This window comes from Leptodactylus fuscus, chromosome 7 (assembly GCF_031893055.1).
Source record: "Leptodactylus fuscus isolate aLepFus1 chromosome 7, aLepFus1.hap2, whole genome shotgun sequence".
Classification (NCBI taxonomy): domain Eukaryota; kingdom Metazoa; phylum Chordata; class Amphibia; order Anura; family Leptodactylidae; genus Leptodactylus; species Leptodactylus fuscus.
Window position 1 is genome coordinate 152,162,566 of NC_134271.1, and position 21,150 is coordinate 152,183,715.

The 21,150-nt window shown below is 42.4% G+C and overlaps 2 protein-coding genes across 2 annotated transcripts; one reads left to right on the forward strand and one right to left on the reverse strand.

Moving 5' to 3' along the window:
• Positions 1 to 651: 651 nt before the first annotated feature.
• LOC142214347 (NACHT, LRR and PYD domains-containing protein 12-like) lies at positions 652 to 8,675 on the reverse strand. Its single transcript, XM_075283279.1, has 9 exons — positions 8,585 to 8,675; positions 7,993 to 8,153; positions 6,249 to 6,426; positions 5,589 to 5,651; positions 2,583 to 4,287; positions 1,632 to 1,718; positions 1,340 to 1,510; positions 1,025 to 1,189; positions 652 to 818 (listed from the first exon to the last, which is right to left on the reverse strand). Exons 1-9 carry the CDS (start codon positions 8,616 to 8,618, stop codon positions 731 to 733), a joined length of 2,652 nt encoding a protein of 883 aa, XP_075139380.1. The 5' UTR covers positions 8,619 to 8,675; the 3' UTR covers positions 652 to 730.
• Positions 8,676 to 11,879: 3,204 nt separating this feature from the next.
• LOC142214642 (SLAM family member 8-like) lies at positions 11,880 to 18,194 on the forward strand. The gene is made up of 6 exons (XM_075283580.1): positions 11,880 to 11,891; positions 12,497 to 12,650; positions 15,306 to 15,632; positions 15,737 to 16,042; positions 17,147 to 17,314; positions 18,055 to 18,194. Exons 1-6 carry the CDS (start codon positions 11,880 to 11,882, stop codon positions 18,192 to 18,194), a joined length of 1,107 nt encoding a protein of 368 aa, XP_075139681.1.
• The last annotated feature ends 2,956 nt before the right edge of the window (positions 18,195 to 21,150 follow it).

The window sequence follows — 21,150 nt, forward strand, 5'->3', positions numbered from 1 at the left end:
ACAGTATTCTACACTATGTTTTATAGGTAAGTTCCTAGGAGTCCTAAGAGTATTCTACACTATGTTTTATAGACAGATTCCCAGGAGCCCTAAGAGTGTTCTACACTATGTTTTAAGCAAATTTAAGGTGTGGTTCATATTTGTTCGAAATGAAACAAATGGAACTGAACTACCTGATCTCAAAACTAAATGAATCCTGATAGGTTCGCCCATTTTTAGTGTTACTACAGGTTGGAAAACTTTTTTGTGTTTAATGGATATTTATGTCCTGGTGTTCACAGCAATAACACTGCATGTATGAGTCTTTAATAATGTTTCACAGTAATTTATTTTTGTTTTCTTCCAAAAACAGTGTGATGCCTGTACACAGGTCATATGGTATTACGTCTCAACCCTGATAATTTAAATGAAGTTGTAAAACATATATTATTTTAATGTAGATTGTGAACCCCATATAGGGATCACAACATACTTTTTTTTTCCTATCAGTATGTCTTTGTAGAATGGGAGGAAATCCACACAAAGACGAGGAGAACATACAAACTTCTCGCAGATGTTGTTCCTGGTGGTATTCAAACCCAAGAAGTCAGTGCTGCAAGGTTGCAGTGCTAACCAGTGATCCACCATGTTGCTTCAATGAACTTGAAATCTTATCTCAGATGTCCCCTTTGGAAAAGTTCTTTGGTAACCACATCCATGTTGCCGGTCTCCTTCATCTATTTGGTATATACTAAACAATAATAGATAAACCAGTCTTGATTTTTTCAAGTTGTTTTAAAAATCCTTCTTTTTCATTGGAAAATCCATTTACATCAATCCTGCAACAAAAGAAAAATAAAAGTAAGTCCCAGAATTCGTAAGAAAATTCAGGTAAAACATTCAGGACAAAGCTTGAAGCCTAAGTTGTGCTTTGACTGCTGCCTACCAAGTTGCCCATACCCATGCAATGGACCAGTTTAGCATTCTTATGGCCAGCTGGAGCTGCAGATACCTGCGCCTTGTTCGTGCCCATGGCTGGACTTACCTTATTTCTTCCAGATTTGGTAAACTCAGTATAAGATCTTGAATATGTTTAGCACTAGTATCAGTGAGGAAATTCTTGCTCAGATCAAGATGGGTGAGGTTTGGGTTTTGGCTCAGCGAGTGTAGAACTGAAGCATGTGTATCCGTCAGTTTTATCTGTTGGAGACTGCGGAAACATGGAAAAAATTAGGACAGTCAAGTAAAACCTTACTGGGACTCCAGGAAAATGTTCATTATAGAGAATCTGTAGAGCATGTGATATAGATATATTAAACTAAGACACAGCTAAACCCATAGATGTTATGTGACTACTTACGACAAATGTGATATTTTGCAGGTTGGAACAGAAAGAGTTGTTATCAGGTCATGGAAATCTGGACCGGCCAGATTGTTCCTGGACAGATCCGGTTCTGTGAGGCTCTGGTTTATACTTAATGTACACGCCAAGGAAGAACATGATGCCCCGGTTAAGGAATTATTCCTCAAACTGTGAAAAGAATACGTTGCGTGTTATGCATCTATATGATGTCCAGGTAATAGATCCATCTACTAGGCGGTCTATAAAATTGGTAAACACTTGACAAATTTTAGAGAATTCAGCTTCTTACCTAAGCTTTTGCACCCTGGAGGTGTTGTGAGTTAGGAAGCTGTAAATCAATGGCATGTCGCTGTCTTTCAGGTCATTATTCGAAAGCCTAAAGCAACACAATAGAAAATCAAAGGAAGATGGTAAATACATAAAACTTACAATAAGAAACATGTTCAAAATGTAATGTATTCCATTGGGGTGGTCTAGAAAAGTGAAGAACACCCATTTTATTGAAAGTATCTTTATGTACTTGCATGATAGTATGTAATACCAGTGGACTGTGGTTGACAACATACTACATCTCCCAGCAGGTATGGTGGTCAAGTCGCCTTATCCACATGCTGTCCTCTACCTGCCATACCAGGACTATGCGGTCCTCGTATTGTTCTCCTGCCTGTTTGCTATTACTGTTGAACTTGTGCCTCCAGTCCTGACCTTTGCCTGTATTTACTCTCTGTTTTTGCCTGATTCATCGGAGCATTGGACCACAGCCCCTGACCTGTCTGGCCAGCTGTCACCAACATTGGGACCACTCCAAGAAGTATAGACCCTAATGGTCTCCCTAAAGTGAAGTTCCCCTATAGGCTTACTGCTTGATATTCTGTGTTCTCCTGCTAGATTACTTACTCTTGACGCTATGTTGCCAGTCCTGACCTCAGCCTATAGTCATACACTGATTTTGCCTGATCCCTTGGTGCGATGGACCAAAGTTCCTGACCTAGTCGGATGGATGTCACCAACATTGGGACCCCCCAAGAGGTAGCAACTTGATGATTTCTCTGCAACAAAGTACAAATCCTCATATGGAGGCTATAGGGTAAAGATAAGATTGGCCACTTAGACAATTCCCTCAGGAGTGGCCCCAAGCCAAACCAGTTTGGTGACACAGTGGATCCAGCATTGTGACTTGCCTTGTGAATACAGATACATTCAGAATTTTAGTGTATGATAATTTTAGAATTTGTCCTACCTTAGTTCTTGGACAGTGTGTAAAACTAAAGCGAGCCTTGCCAACCCTTCACCTTGAATAAAACACCTATCTAGATTAAGGTAGTCTGTTTCTCTACACGATTCAAGGGTAAAGGCCAATATGGTGCAGTCCACTGGTGTAAGATGGAATTCAGAAAAGTCCAGATGTCCTCGAGGCCCTACTGTATCATAAACGAGACATTTATTGCGGGACTCAAAAAGAAATGTCAGCAAATTGATTTTCTCATAAGTCTCTGTTTCTGGCCTCCATTTTGCTGCCATTTCCTGGCACAGCCAACGAATGACCTTCTCGGAGGGGGAGGTTTTACCACATAGGTAAGGCTTCAGAAGGGACGTAGTGGTACCATCAGATAGGCCACAGAGGAATCGGATGAACATTTCTCCACGACCATCCTCGAAGGATCTGGCTCTTTGAAGTGACGATTGCATTTCAGCCTCAGAAAAGTTTATATAGTGATGTAACGCCGAGAAGAACTCCTGAATGGTGAGATGTAGGAAGGAGCAGGTTGTGGTATGACTCTTACTGTCATTGGTATCTATTATAAAACTGGATAGTATTTTTGATTGGATGTCCACATGAAAGGTCTCAAAATCTTTATTGTCAAAAGTAAGAATGTGATTCATTATTCCATACTGCGCCATTTTCCCCAAGGAAGTCATGAGCGTCTTGGGACAGTCAGAGTCCATGCAATGATTAGCGAGAATGTTGGCCACATAAGACACAAAGAGTTGCGTCACTGTTTTGGGTCGAAATACATTCTGTTGTTCATCGGTCACCGATGAGGCCCTAAAGCACATGGACAATACTTTACAGACGATCCAGCAAAAAGATGGGATGTAACAGAACGTGTACAATATGTCGTTTTCTCTCACGTAGTGAAAAGCCTTGGTGGACAATTCCTCATCATGGAAAAATTGTTTAAAGTACATCTCCCTTTCTCTGGGGAAGAATCCCATGATCTCAGAAACCCTTTGGAAAACACTAATGTCAACAGAAGCCAACTTGGTTGGTCGACTGGTCAACAGTATCGAAGACCCCGTGAGAAGACTTTGTCTCACCAAGCTAACCACAATTGCACCAAGTTTGACTCGCTCTTTGGGGTTAGAGCATAGCTTGCGTGATTCAAAATCAATGTTGTGAATACTTTCATCCAGACCATCGAAAATGAAGAGCAATTTTTTGGGATCCTGTAAAATGCTATCAAGTTCACTCTCTAGATAAGGATATTGGTCAAGGATCATCTCAACCAAACTGACCTCACCATGTCTGTTTAGTTCCCGGAATTTAAAGAGGAATATAAAAGAAAATCTCTGATAATGTTTTTCATTCACCCAGTCATAGACAAATTTTTGCATTAGTGTGGTCTTCCCAACTCCTGGCACACCGCTTACCATGACTGCATTTGGTATGCCACCAGATCTGTGGCACCAGCGAAAAAGCCTATTGGGTGAGACACGTTCCAAAGGAGTATGGGCCTTTCTCAAATATTCCTCATGTCTTCCCCCTGTTTCTTTGATTTCGTGTTGAGAACGATTCCTTAGCTGCTGAGTAGAGACAACAATCAGATCCAAGTAGCAAGAAGAAATGCTACAGCTTTGTCTCGGTTGCACAAGTCTCGGGGCATTGTGTTCCTCAAAATTTTTGGTCATTTCCAGTAAATGTTTCTTGTGACGATCATGAATTCCTACAAAAAAATAAATAAAGTGATAAAAAGCACAAATATCAGACAATATAATAAAGTCTCACGGCAAACGAGCACAGACTATAATGATATGTAAGGGAGGATCAATTTTAGCCCACCATCTACTCTAGTTGTTAACACATACCTAACTTGTACCCAACCTCATCATCTGGAAACCAGATGATGCCACTGTAACCCACATCTGTGATGTAATTAAAGAGGACCAAAAACAGCAGTGACTTGCGCCGGAGCCAAGGAGAGGTGAGTACCCCTGGTTTTTATGATTGTCACCTCCCCCGGGCCCTTCAGTCATTATACTCCTGGGTCTAAAAATTGCGGAGGGGCCACGATGTAACATTATACTGTATGGAGTGGCTGCTATGAGAATTTATATTGAAAGAATTGATAGAATTGAAATTATACTGTGCGGAGGGGCCAATATAGGACATTATGTTGTCTGGAGGCTACTTTGGGACAATGTAGTATGTGTAAAAGGGAAGTTATACTGTGTGGGGGCCAGAAAAGGGGGTGCTAGGTGGTGGAGATGGCAAATCAAAAGTTTGCTTTGGGGCTCAGTCTTTTCTAGTTACGCCCCTGGGTGTCTCCATTCCTTTAGAGCACCCTGGTGCCTCCATGCCTTTGACCACCTTGTATATTAGACTGCTCTTGGCAGTGATAAGATGTTTAGTGGGGATTGTCTATTTTCCATTGACATAATGTTGAGGCAAAGAAGAATTGAGCATGCTGAATTATACATGCCCAATTCTTGCAATCAGAGAGAGTATTAAACCCTGCCAGAAGTTTCTTTGTTATTCCCCTTTCCCCATTCTGAACACATGCATGCTTGACCCTATAAAGAGGCCATTCTATGTTGGGTGTTAAGGTATAAATTGGTACTTAAGACCCATCCACAAGATAGGCCATCAGATCCAACACCCGGCCTCCTCACCAATCAGCTATTTTAAACCTTTATGGATGGAATTAACTGTGCTCCTATACAAGTGAATGGGTCGCCAGTGCCACCGCTACAGTGTACAGACCAGACGCTGTATACAGTGTATGGATCTTCACTTGAATAGCAGTACAGCTGTCTTGGCATACACTTTGCATCTGGCTTCCAGTGGCCAAACCATCCGATCAATGAGGAGTCCGGGTGTTAGACCCTGACTGATCCTGATACAGATGACCTATCCTGTGAGTAGATCATCATTATCCATTTTGCCTGGGTCTCGAACAACCCCTTTAAGTTATTTTACAGAGTTCATCAATTACCTCAACCTTACTACAGTGTAGGTGTTATTTACCCTTTAGACGATGTAGCTCGTGGCCTTCTTTATCCAGAATGATCAGCGACACTAATGTAGAACCTACGAAGGAGATATACAGGTAACCAGTAATCTGATACCATTAAACCATTGAAAATGGCCTCCCGAGACGTATCTTGGAAATTTACTGTGTTGGAAGGATATCATAATGATAAAAATGATAGGGTGCACAACATAAGGACGTCTTAGGAGAAATTAAGTCATGGTTGGTCTTCGGGAGAACATGGCCCACAAGCAGTACTAAGTGATGCCCACATGGATTGAAACATTTCAAGTAGATTATTCTTGTGGCCTGAGGTCATACCACTGTATATGGTAAATAATATTCCAATATTAGTCTACGGTCACATCTGTGTTGAGTGTCTATAGGGTGTAGAGCCCATCTGAAATGTCAGGGAAAAATAACAGACCCATTATATTTAATGGAGTCTCCCGGGATATGTTGTCCTTCTATAGACTGTGACTGACCAGAATAATGAACAGAATGACACAGACATGGAGGACCTCCACTCTACAGACGTATGTTAGCTAATATTGTTAAGCATGAGTAGTCCAATACTCAGCAGTGCCTTCTAGTGGTAGAGACATTTGGGACAATTGTCTACACCGTTGCCCATATCACTAGTGACATATGGTTACCTGTTTGGCTAAATTCTGCCAATACTCCAATCAGATTGGGATGCTGATAAGTATTCTGTAGGACAAAGAGACTTTCCCAGAATGCCAGGACAGCTTCTCTTCCCTCGTCCATAACATCTTGTATTAGACATTCAGAAAATACAGAGGCTCCTAAGTTTTTCTCCATTAAGAGGTATTCCTGTAAAATAATCATTTAACATTAAACCATATTACAATTCCTCAAAATTGTCATCAAGTCATATGCAGAAGTTAAAGGGGACAAATTGGGCAATTGTCCCAGATCCCTAAACCACCATGGCCTTCACCCCCTAGTTTGTAGAGTGGTGGTTCCCATCAAGTTTCTTGCTCATGGGGAGAACATTAGCCTAGATCTGGCATTGATCCTAGTCAATGTTTATTCCAGGAGACACAGGCCACCAAACATCATCCCTGGGTGGACTTCAGAGATGAATTATCTGTGAAGAACCAAGCAAGGTTACCAATATTGTTGGTATCAGAAGGTTGTCCTGTCTATATTCCACGCACCATATGTGACTCTGAATGATCAAACATTGAATGTTTTCCAAAAGACCACTTCTTTACCTAGACAGATTTCTAGTTCCATCTCATGCCATATATACTGGCCTTTCAGAAGACCACCCCTCTCAAAGCCTATTTTTAATGCAAATTTGGGTGGTTGTCTCTTAGTGGTTCATTGTAGTACTTTACTATTTGTTAGTTATCAATCTATATAAAGGCAAAGAAGGGATTGATTTAGGTTTCTGGTCTCCAAGATTAGTGATGATGGTTTTTAGAGATGAGCGAACAGTAAAATGTCCGATATTCGTTTCGAGTAGCCCCGCAATATTCGACTACTCGAATCGAATATCGAATCCTATTATACTCTATGGGGGAAAAATGCTCGTTTCAGGGTAGGCAACATTCGATCAAATTATACTTACCAAGTCCACGAGTGAGGGTCGGGATGGATTCTCCGAGAAGTCTTCTCCGTGCAGCGTCCCCGCAGCGTCTTCCGGCTCTGAATTAATTCTGCCAGGCACCAGGCCTGGGCAGAGCTGTCTGCGCATGTCCGCACTACAAGAAAATGGCCGCTTACAGTCAAAGCAGCCATTTTCTTGTAGCGCGGGCATGCGCAGTCGGCTCTGCCCAGGCCCGATGCCTGGCAGAGTGAATTCAGAGCCGGAAGACGCCGCGGGGACACTGCAAGGAGAAGACTTCTAAAGGTAGGAGAAGAACCAGCGTTGATTGGCCGACTGTATAGCATTCGGCCAATCAACGCTGGTTCTGCATCGAATTTTTCCATTCGAATAGTGAGTAGTATTCGATCGAGTACGAGTATTTCGAATACCGTAGTTTTCGATCGAATACCTACTCGATCGAATACTACTCGCTCATCTCTAATGGGTTTGATACAGATGGAGAAAATTAGACCCTTGGACATGAACTCTTCGAGTTATGTGGTAGTTCATTCTAAGGATGTATTCACATCAGCATTATTTAGTCCATTCTTCTATTCCATCGTAGGACCAAAACAACGGTATAAACCATAAAGATGGTCCATCTAATGGTGGACAACAAGGGAACCCATTGACTACAGTATAATGGGGTCTGTCGGTAACCATTGCCATACAAAAAAGACAGACTTTTTCATCTGCAATTTCAGAAAGATTTGCGAATGTGAATTTGGCAAAATGCTTCGGAAATTTCTATAAACTCATTTTACTGTGTGAAACTTTGTTTTTACCGTCCGCATTGGAAAATTCCGGGACTTCAGCTCGCTGAGGAGGTTCTGAGTGTCCACAATCTCCACTATGTGTTTCAGGTCATCCCAGAAATATTGATAGAGAATCCTCAAGGTGGACATTTCATACTGAGATATTGTCTGGTGGAACAGCTGAAGGTCATCTGGAAGAGAAAATCAGAAATTTAATTGACTCTTTATTGAGAATTTTTTTTTAACTTTTCTCATTTTTGACATAATAAAACTATGAATATCTTGAAGTTTTAAGATTATATTTTTTTATTTTATGTCATTTTTAATCCCAAAAGGGGATTTATATCCAGTTCTTTTCATGTTTGCTATAATTATATCTCTCTGCTGTTCGAGGGGACTGTGTATTACTACTAACAGTAGCTGTCCCCATACGATCAGCATGATGGCTATTCTACAACCGGACTATCATGATGAGCATACACAGGGCTGTACAGTCGGGGGATGAACATAGTCAGGGCTGTAGAGTTAGAGTTGATCTATGGAAATATAGGAGTTGGAATCGGTGGTTTGGCCATCCGACTCCACAATCTTGGTCACAGTGTGTCTTCTGTGTATTACTGACCATCGCTGACGACTCTTGAGCATCTTTTCTCCATGGCTTAATTTCTTCTCAGCTTCAATATATCTTCAGACTTCCATCCACAAGACCTGTCTAAGCAAAGTGATAGATGTCAGTGGTCTCCTACAATACAATATTGCCCAATGTTTGTAGACGTAATAAAACAAGAGCAGATTAGGTCACCTCGGCTTCCTCATGATATTTATTAAGAAATTCACATTTAATGACTGTATATTGAATGTACAGAGGACGAGTCTTACAGGACTACTTAATGGATATAGAATCATGAAGATTCCCATAACGTGCCACCAACAATGTGGACGTTTCTTACAAGTCATGGAAGTTGCGAGATGAAGGTTGCTATCTCCTGAACTTTTGGAAAATCGGGGTTGAATCTGCTTCAATCCGAACTGGTTTACTTCTATCTAATTTTGAGGATTAAGCAGTATGGTGGAGAAGACTTTCACCTAAACCATACAAATTCTCATAATGTGCCCTCAGGAATGTGGGCTTTTCTTACAAGTCATGGAAGTTGCGAAATAGGGTTGCTTTTCTTGTGAACTCCTTGCATATGATGAATTTCTCTTTACAACACTTGCTGGGAATTTAGAAGAATTTTTAGTCATGAAGTGAAAGAAGTTACTAAAATACTAAACAACATAGGTCAAAATGGGCCTTGTTAGATCCTAGAAGTGAGAATAGAAGTACTCGAAGATCTCAGCTCTATCGTAGGCATGGTTGGGCAGGAGAAGAAATGGACTTGAGTAGAGATGGCTCAACCTGAGGCGCAGCGACCCATTATAGGTGGTGTTCTCATATTCATGGGTGATGGGACGCTACCAAGGGATTTAACCCCTAGAGATGTTAGGGAAAAAGAAAATTTAACAGGTTGGAGGCATCAAGACTTCCCATAATAGTTGGCTAGGCATTTGTTAGTATCAAACAGCTCCTGAAACAGTCGTAAGTTACCATAAAGCCATAGGCAGATGAAAAACAGGAATCTGTATCCTGATCTATGATGGTGGGAGTCCTACCTTCTCGTGCATCTGTTGTCCACACAGGACAGTGAAGCTATGGCAGGCAGTGACTCTCAATATCATAGATCACTCCAGTCTGAGGCCAAGAAATGATGTACAAACTGGATTTTCCCATCTGGATTCGTGTATGTGCATGGGGTCTAATACATCCAGGATTGCCCAATCAGGAACCAGATCCTCCCACAAAAGTCCCAATCCAGAGCCCAGGAATGTCCCTATGTCTTCTCCTCTATACATTGGAACAAGCCAGATTTTTGCCTCCTCTGCGTGGGCCGTCATGTGGCTGTTCATTCATGGATTACATGGGAAATATTGGATCAGATTTGGCCCGTCTCAGGACAAAGTTATTTTAGGAAAGATATAAGAATATAAGACGTTTTGTGCTTTACCTTGTGCTGGATCTTCCTCTTTTATCTGAAAGTGAAAATAAATGGACTCAAAGTCACTCCCAGAAACAGAGGAGGGGGGTGAAGAAAGCGCTTCTGGTTAACTATTTATTGGCTGTCGGAAGGAAAGTAATGAACTTCTAAAGGTGGAATATTCCTTATACTTAGGTAATGTTTATAGTAGCAGAGATGGCCCTATAGGGGGGTATGTTATAGCAACCAGTATTACTGCCATTGTGCAGACACTAAAATATCTACATATAGTGACACACTCACACTCAGCCTTACATAAATGTCAGACAGATCTTTATACACATCCTTAGGTGCTCAGAGCTGGATACACTCACACATACATAACACATGTACACATAAATACACACACACATACATAACATGTACATACACACACATGTACACATACATACAAACCTACTAATAGACACATACACAAACTTATATACATGGAAAACCTAACCTATACAGAATATACATATATACTGTACATATATACCTCATAGCCTTACACACACACATACCCTTATATACACAAACCTTACATACAAACACATGTACACATACATACAAACCTACTAATAGACACATACACAAACCTATATACACGGAAAACCTAACATATACAGAATATACATATATACTGTACATATATACCTCATAGCCTTACACACACACATACCCTTATATACACAAACCTTACATACACACACATGTACACATACATACAAACCTACTAATAGACACATACACAAACCTATATACACGGAAAACCTAACATATACAGAATATACATATATACTGTACATATATACCTCATAGCCTTACACACACACATACCCTTATATACACAAACCTTACATACACACACATGTACACATTCATACAAACCTACTAATAGACACATACACAAACCTATATACACGGAAAACCTAACATATACAGAATATACATATATACTGTACATATATACCTCATAGCCTTACACACACACATACCCTTATATACACAAACCTTACATACACACACATGTACACATACATACAAACCTACTAATAGACACATACACAAACCTATATACACGGAAAACCTAACATATACAGAATATACATATATACTGTACATATATACCTCATAGCCTTACACACACACATACCCTTATATGCACAAACCTTACATACACACACATGTACACATACATACAAACCTACTAATAGACGCATACACAAACTTATATATATGGAAAATCTAACCTATACAGAATATACATATATACTGTACATATATACATCATAGCCTTACACACACACATATATACACAAACCTTACATACACTCATGCCCATACATGCACAAAACTTTACATGCACACACATCCTTATAGTGGACCTTTCACGTCCTCGGGCACATGCGGTTTTATATACCACTGGAAAGACAACAGTGTCGGCTTTCCCGTCATGTGCCTTGGGGGAAGAGATATCGGTGCTGTTATAACGGCACCGATCTCTGCCCACTGTCAGACGGGTATACACATACACACAGCTTTACATTCACCTTACCTATAGAGACCCTTTCCCAGTGTGTGGGGTAACCCTGGATGAGAACATACAGCACAGTATACCTCCACACGCATGTTACACAGGACAGTAGTGATTTCTATAGGCTACCTATCTGCTTCCTGGAGACTGTATCTACCGGTAAAGACAATGTCAACCCTTGTACAGTATGTAAAACTCATTGTAGGTCTCCCCCTCCTGCCATGATGGGGCGGTGCGTGGGTTAATGATTTTGAGTTTCTCCGCTCATATTACACCTCTCAGAATTCCTCATTGTTCATATATACCTGCCCCGCCAGACATGCTATATGGCCCGTCCAGTAAGTCTCTGTGCAGAACTGCAGCCGACACTAAGACGGAATTTCCTCAAGAACAATAGAAGACTCTACACAACCCTTGCACTGTATCGGTACGTTGTTGACACAGCGACAGGTTTATACAGGCCCATTGTAGTCAGTGACAGTAATATACGGTTACTTTAATTTGCTTCCCCCAGTAGCAGCCATTGCTACGGCAGGTCTTCTGGGAAATATCATTTACGGCCTATCCTGGCAACCACCGATATCCTCAATATTAGCAGGATACCCTAGAACATTGTTGTATTTTCAACAGACATAGCGCCACTCTTGTCTGCATGGCTGTATCTGGTATTACAGCTTGACCCAGTCTCCACTAAGGTTCAATCAGTACCAGGCATGGAGTATAGTAATACAGTGCAATGAGTAGGGATCACCTCTGGACACGACGGGTCGTCTTTAAGTGAAATCTGTACATTTTTGCTTATTTTTGGAACGGTTCCAATGACCACAACTGGAGTTCCCCTCTCCGGCTCTGACCTATCATCTGGTCACGAGTTAAAGGAAAGAAAAAACTGGGGGGAGTTTGGGCACTTCTCCTACTCATTACTCCTGACGTGTAAGCTCAGGGGATTTCTGTGAGAATATTGGAAGTTTTGGATGATCGAGAAGAGAGTCAAGAGCCAAAAAGATTCAGATCTGTTCCGGTCAGCAGAAGCCGCACATCTGTTACCATGTGGACGGGCCGCTCACTGCTGACACTCACTTTGGTTCTGCAAACAGGTAAGAGAGATGGGGTCACCCTGGTCTATAGTGGTCATACTATATGGTGTTGTGCGAAAGTTTTCGGTGGGTGTGGCGGGGGGGTGGAGTATTGCTGCAAAGTATGCTATCAGAAACAGAAGGCTTAATAGTTGATTTTTTTCAATATTCACAACATTCACCCACCAGTTTCGTAACCTTTGTCCAAATAGAAATTGCTATTATTGTACTAAGGGGCGCTTCAGACTCCAGATTATAGCAAGTGGAGGCCCAGGACATAATACTCTGATACTCACTGTCCCTCAACTGTCCTCAGCTCCTCCACGGCATCTGGTCCCCAGTGAATTCGGTCCTCTTCAAGCTTCTTCTGTGTCGTTACGGTCCCCAGTAGACTATTGAGGCCCAAATCGCGGGCAAAGTGGGGTTTCAACATCATAAAGCAAACCTCATAACGTTGGTGTACCCATGTGACTACTAAGACTCAATCACAGTGGTCCCCCAGTGGCCGCGATGTCACGGAAGAGGTTGGAAGATGACTGAGGATGGTGAGGAATGGGCCCAGGAGAGGTGAGGGATGGCGAGTATCAGGGTTTATTATTTTATCTCACTACTAAAATATAATAATGATTTGGATGGCGAACCCCAAAAATGACAGATCCAACCCAAGATTTTTGGAAAATTAATAATGAACTCCATTCATTACGAAGCGTTTCACTCATCTCCAGTTTCTTCATGTCATCCCAGACAGGCTGGATGATGTTGAGATCAGGGCTATATCTTAGGGGGCCGGATCATCACTTCCAAGACTCCTCCTCCAAAGGGCAAAGGTCACACCAAATACTGAATGGATTTACAATTCTCTTTTCTTCATTCACTTCATTTTGCGAATTGACAAAAATAAACTATTAACCCTTCTATTTCTGAAAGCGTAACTTGTTATCTAATCTGCAGGCGGTATGTTATAGAGCAGGAGGGGTTGACTAGATTGATACATAGAAGACTGTCAGTCATTGGTTAGGACCACCCACTGGACTCCTACTCAGTCTATGTTTAAGAGTCCAGTGGGTGTTCCAACTCAATAATCGACAAACTTCTCATATATATATATATATATAGAGAGAGAGAGAGAGAGAGAGAGAGATCATATAACTCTTCATCCCTGAATAGTTCCGCCCACTGGACTCCACAGCGAGTCCAGTGATTGGTCCAGGAATCTACATAAATTAAATGCAAGTTATACTGAATCTTTCCCTACAAACATAAACAGTATATTGATCTGCTCAGCTCCTGCTTTATAACACACTGCCTGCCGATTAGACCGTAGTTTACCTGACAGGTTCCTTTAGATGATGACTTCCAGTACCTCAGTTCACCACTGTTTGATGTGCATAAATTCCATAGACATCAATGGAATAGCGCCCCCAGAACACTAACCAACATTAACCTTTAGATATTTGCATATCCATGAAAGGGAATAATTCCTTCATAACGACAATTATTTTATAGTCTTTTAGTTTGTAATGAACCAGATTTATTACAAATTTTCTTAAAATTGTGGGTTCGGGTGACCCAAAATTTTTCGGGTTCACCATCCACAAGTCATTATTCTACTCTGGGATCTCTTAAGAAGTGTGATATAATAATAAACATTGATGCTAGCCATCCATCACCCCTCCTGGGCCTCCCCACGGCATCTGGCGCTCCTTGTCAGGCATTTTCTGGCCTTTGGGTGATGTCAATGGCCCCATGGTCCACTGAGGCCTATGGTTGAGCCACAGCATGTATAGGGGACGCGCTGACATCATGACGCAAGTGTCATGTCATCGGCAGGCCCTATGAGATCACTGAGGACTAATTATATGCCATAGTGACTCCTGGGGCTACTAACATCACCCAGAGGGCCAAAGTATATTATAGGGATTCTATCATTAAAATCGAATATTTTGTCCCTAACATGTAGAAATAGCCTTAAGAAAGGCTATTCTTCTCCTACCTTTAGATGTCTTCTCCGCGCCGCCGTTCGGTATATAATCCGGTTTTCGCCGGTATGCAAATGAGTTATCTTGCAGCAGTGGGGACGTCCCCAATGCTGCGATAGAACTCTCCTGCGCCGCCTCCATCTTCTTCAGGAACGGGTCTTCTTCCGGCGGTGGCTTCAAACTCCTAGGCCTCGAGCAGCTGACTGCGCATGCCTGTTGGCCACAAGAAAATGGCTGCTTACAATACTGTGTAAGCAGCCATTTTCTTGTGGCTGGCGGGCATGCAAAGTCGGCTTTGCCCTAGGCCCGATGCCTAGAAGTTTGAAGCCAACCCCCGGAGGAAGACGCGAAGAAGACCCGTTCCTGAAGAAGATGGAGGCGGTGCAGGAGAGTTCTCTGGCAGCATTGGAGACGCCCCCAGTGCTGTTTGAGCGCTGGGGCCCGCCCCCAGTGTTGCAAGGGAACTCATTTGCATACTGGCGAAAACGGATTTGTATGGAACGGCGGTGCGGAGAAGACAACTAAAGGTAGGAGACGAATATCCTTTATAGGCTATTCCTACATGTTAGGGATAAAATATTCGATTATAATGGGAAAATCCCTTTAAGAGCATTTCCAAATTGAAACAAAACTCGCAGGTGAACCTCACGAATATGAGGTGTCATATTCTCTAACTAAAACTTTGTTTTTTGTACAGGAACCATTTGCACAATGGAAAAAGTTACCCAGATCATAGGAAAGAGAGGAGGAGCTGTACATCTGTCAGTCATGGCGCCGCCTGAATTTATTACCAGAGATGTATTTTGGAGACACTTGTCACCAACAGATCACTTGGTGGCTTCCTTTTCCCGAGGATCATTCGATACAACGTATCAGTCTTGTTTCTACGGGAGAGTCCAGCTTTTTGACAATTTTACTTTGGTTATCCGAAATCTAGAACTGAAGGATACTGGGATATTCACTTGTCAGATGGTGGACACCAGAGGTCACATGAGGCTTCATCAGTTCCACCTAACGGTCTACGGTGAGTGGTCAAAGTTGTGAATCTCAGTTGATCAAATACATGTTGTAGTTGAAATGACTTTGATATCCATGTTCAAGCCTCAAAATCCATGTATCTTGTCCTAGAAGTGGTGGTGAAGCCAGACGTCCATGTGTATACTTACAAGGGAACTGAAGATTGTTCTGTGTTTTTGGCCTGCAATACATCTATGGGAAGCAATGTGACATACCACTGGATAGTGACAGACACTGGAGAGAGTCATCAGCCAAACAGAACCTACACGTTACATGATGACAGCCGCCTGCTGAAGGTCCTCCTTACTCCAGATGATCAAGAGGTTTCCTTCACATGTATAGTAACTAACCTGGTCAGCCAAGAGAAAACTAACATGGTGCCGTGGACTCATTGCTTCGTAAAACAGGGTAAGCCAAGCTTTTCTTCACAGTGCTCTTTGAGATAATAAATGAGAGTTCGTTAAATGGATCTTATCATTAAATCGCAATTTTTTGTGAATAACACGTAGGAATAGCCTTAAGAAAGGCTATTCTTCTCCTACCTTTAGATGTCTTCTCCGCTCCGCCGTTTGGTATAGATCCCGATTTTCATCGGTATGCAAATGAGTTCTCTCACAGCAGTGGGGGCGGGCTCCAGCGCTCAAACAGCACTGGGGGCGTCCCCAATGCTGCGAGAGAAATCTCCAGCGACGTCTCCATCTTCTTCAGGAACGGGTCTTCTTCTGGCGCTGGCTTCAAACTTCTGGCCTCTAGGACTGCGCATACCTGCAGCCACAAGAAAATGGCCGCTTACGATACTGCGTAAGCGGCCATTTTCTTGTGGCCGGTGGGCATGCACAGTTGGCTTTGCCCTAGGCCTAGAAGTTTGAAGCCAGAAGAAGACGTGAAGAAGACCCGTTCCTGAAGAAGATGGAGACGTCACTGGAGAGTTCTCTCGCAGCATTGGGGACGCCCCCAGTGGCGTTTGAGCGCTGACGCCCGCCCCCAGTGCTGTGAGAGAACTCATTTGTAGACCGACATAGGAGAATAACCTTTCTTAAGGCTATTCCTATGTGCCAGTCACAAAATATTGCGTTTTAATGATAGAATCCCTCTTAAAGTTGGCCGTACAGGCCATAATACCAGAACATTTGGAAAACTAACACAAACATCGTTCTTGAAGATCGACTCAGACGTCTGCCAAAAACTGATCTGTCCTATTGGAGAATCTTCCCCAAAATTTGACCAAATGATGGGAAAAAGGGTCTAAATGTTATTGTGGCTATGATGTTCTCCATCTGTAGTGTATACGTCTAGCCTATAGAGATGCACAAAAGGAAAACTTTCAAGAAATATTTTATTTTTATGTTTCTTTTCTAAACCCTAGCCAAATTAACCCAAAATGAGATAGATTGCCAATCTCTTCTTATTACATTGAAGCAGATTGGTGGTCACCTCACCTATAGACCAGTTGACTGTATCCATCTTCTATATAAGGTTCTCGGGATTCACTTTCATGTTTATTTTTACTATTCTGTACAGGAACTGGTTTCTCCAATGGTAAAATCATCTTGGTTATTGGGATCTTTCTTGCCATCACGTTCATGGTCATGATGTTCTCAGTCTTCTTGTTGACCAGAGTCTCAGGTAAGAAAATCCCTAGCTATCCTAGAGCCATACCAATTCTCTCTATACAGTGTCCTTATAGGGGTGACAATTGACGTTTCTCCTCCTTGTAGACTTGTTTGAAGCAGTCAGTCTATGGGTATTTATTACATCCTCCTGGTCCTCATATATAAGATGGTTGGACCATTTGGTGGCTTTTGTACCCACCATCTACTGTAGCTTAGCCTCATAAAAGCTTTTGAAGATGCCATTTTGGGTTATCACTGCAAAACCATTTGGTTGAGTTCTATGGTGGTATGGCTCATAAGGGTAAGTCAGGGTCTGAAAGATGAATGGGTCCCTGTATCGAGGTTAAATAATCCCATACGTTTAGCACCACCACATACATCTATGTAATTTACAGGTAATTCTGGTCAGGGGCGCAGTATATCTGGTGCAGAGTTAGGTGTCGAAACGTGGTGCCTAAGAGAAGGTTCACATGATGAAATTTGCAGCTGATTTTGTGACAATTTCAGAAGACTACCTCAAATTTCTCTCCGTATTCTGTCATGTGAACCTGGCCTAAGAGAGTCCTGCCATATAAGAAGATACCATTATTGTTAAAGGGGTTTTCTAAGTTAATCATACTATATTTAAAAGCACTAAACCTCATATATGTTGCATTGGGCCACTGGTCATGAGACTGTATTCAGGAAGTAGGAGGACTTCTGAGGATGTCTAGTCTTGTACGCCTGCTCTCTCATAGACAGTACCAGGTCTGCTCTCTCTTTTCTGATACACGTGAGGACATTTTCGGCTTACACCCTGCTTCTTTCTGCTCACAGGTAAATATAACATTAAGACAAGGCAAGAAAAGACTGATGGAAAGAGACAACACAATGAGGAGGCCGCAGGGGGAGGAGAAGGAAATCTGAGAGCCCAGGATAGTATCGAGAGACTGCTACAGAGAGAGACGTCCGTGTAGTATAGTATAGAAAGCCACATAGTGCTCTATATAATACTGCCCTCAGGCCATGGAGGTGTTATCCTCACGTCAGACCTCAAGGAGTGTATACCACAGCACAAGACAGGGACAGACCTCACCCACATGTGACCTGCTGCTAGATGGTGCCCAAAACCCATGAGAGAGAAGAAGAGGAAACTACTAGAGATGAGCGAACAGGAAAATATTCGATCGAACCCCATTATAGTCTATAGGGAAAAAATGCTCATTTCAGGGGATCCCACTCTTCGACTCAGGAGAGTCACCAAGTCCACTATGACACCCCAGTAAATGATGCCAACACCCTGGAATGCAACTGGGACAGCAGGGGAAGCACGTCTGGGGGCGTCTAACATGCCCAAGTCACTGTATTACGTCGGGATCCCTGTCAACTTGCGATATGCATGAGCTGACTTTTTCCCATAGGAATGCATTGCCCAGCGTTGATTGGCCGAATGCCATACAGAGTACAGCATTCAGCCAATCAACGCTGGTTCTGCCAGAGGAGGCGGAGTCTAAGATCGGTCCACAGCAGTCTCCATTCTGGTCCGATCTTAGACTCCGCCTCCTCACAGACGAGCCTCTGGCTCGTCTGTCAGTTCCCGCATATAGCAGGCTGACAGGGATCCCGACCAGATAGAGCCCCAAAGAGCTGGGTGAGTAACATTCCCACCTAAATAAAGGTAATCCCTAGCTAACCCTGCCTGTACATCTGTCCCTGTCTCACAGTCACATAGTTCACAGTCTCAAATTAACTGAATGTTAAATCCACCATTCGTATGAATTGGAGGTCACATGTTTTCGGCAGCCAATTACTTTTTCTGATTTTTTTTTTTGATGCCTCCGTTGTCATAGTTCCTGTCCCACCTCCTTCGCAGTTATTGGTGCAAAAAAAGCGCCAGGGAAGGTGGGAGGGGAATCAAATTTTTAGTGCGTCTGCCTCGTGGTATTCGATTGGAATCGAATACCTCGAATGGCCTGATATTCGTTCCAATATCTATTTGATCGAATGGTGTTCGCTAATCTCTAGAAACTATTCATATCATGTGAAACTCACTACCAGGACAGTGTATCCAAGCCATGCGTGATACCAAATCACGTGATACCATGCGTGATACCTGTGTATCCAAGCCAAGAATCATGTGTGATGCAGTCTGCTGAGCTGTGTATCTAATCCTATCCTGTGATACTGTATACTGAGCTGTGTATCTAATCCTGTCCTGTGTGATACCGTACACTGATCTGTGTATCTAATCCTATCCTGTGTGATACTGTATACTGAGCTGTGTATCTAATCCTATCCTGTGTGATACTGAGTGGTGTATCTAATCCTATCCTGTGTGATACTGTATACTGAGCTGTGTATCTAATCCTATCATGTGTGATACTGTATACTGAGCTGTGTATCTAATCCTATCCTGTGTGATACTGTATACTGAGCTGTGTATCTAATCCTATCCTGTGTGATACTGTATACTGAGCTGTGTATCTAATCCTATCCTGTGTGATACTGTATACTGAGCTGTGTATCTAATCCTATCCTGTGTGATACTCTCTCTGGGAACCCTATGGCACTACATTCCTCCTGTTGAATAGTTTTAGCTAGTCTTTGTACAATCTATATACTGATATATCCTGTATACTGTACTGTTGTATTGTATATGTGTATATGGTGACAAGTATATCTTTATTTTTCTATATATGTTGTTATTGTCTTTATGTCGGGTTCATTCACTAGTAATGTCTATCTTTATGGAGCTGTCAGAAGGGACAGAACTGTTCACCACTGATACCGTATTTACCCAAAAATAGGTCACCCCCTGGAAGTAAGGCATGAGGGGGAGGGGGTGTTGAGTTGCCTAATATAAGGCGGCCACTGAAAATAAGGCATGCCCAAAAATCATTGCAGCCGGCTGAACAGTGTGCACGATATTCCGTGTGCACAGGTATGCCGGCCGCTGACACCGCTGTTGTATCCACTGTCCCTGCTGCTGTAGGATGAGCTGGGAGATGCCGCTGTGCATATGCTGCGGGGAGTTCACTCTCCCAGCTCATCCCAGAGGCAGCAGCCGGCTTTACTGTGCACACAGAGCTCGGCGTTCAGCCGGATGCAATGCCCATTAAGTGAGGTTCTCCGACTAAACCGCTAGAAGCCTCGCTAAGCCCCGCCCACCACCAGTGCTGCTACGAAGATGGGGAAGGTAAGTAGGATACCTCCCCCCCCCCCCCCTCCACTACACTACCTACAACCTCCGCTATGGTAGTGACGGCATGAATGCCAGTTGTCAGTCGCTATATAATAAGACGTCCCCCAAAAATATGACAGAGAATTTAATATAAGACACTGTCTTATTTTCGGGAAACACGGTATCTGCTGGTACACTGCCCCCTAGTGGAAGATTAGGACATTTTAATTGTACAGAATTGACATTGTTTTCTGGAATTCATTTATTAAATTTATAATATTTAGAAAAATTTAGGCAAAAACCACTGATGATGCCATAAGAAAAGAAAACTTCAAAGAAGTAAATTTGTATCAGAGCAAAAAGTGCTAAACTCTTGCCATGGGGTTCGATATAAGAGTCTATGGTGACCTCCACAAAGAAGAGGTCACAAATAAGGGGGTAATTGGGGGAGGGTCAGTCCTTATAGAATGCCAACACATCCATAAATACATTGTAGTTAGAGGCGATGGGATCTCCTGAAGGTCTCCTGTAGATGCTTCCAGGTCTTGGTCATTTTGTATTATTATTGCAATGTTAAAACATTCTCCAAGATCTCATTATAGGAATTTCAGGGTCCAAGGATATCACCTTGACAGACTAGTGGCCTTTCCTCCACTTCATGGTCAACTTAACACGGCAAAGCTAGGTTGGCAAAGTATCTAGAGGCATCTTCTACAATGGTTAGAAAACAAACAAAACCTTGGTCTTCCCAG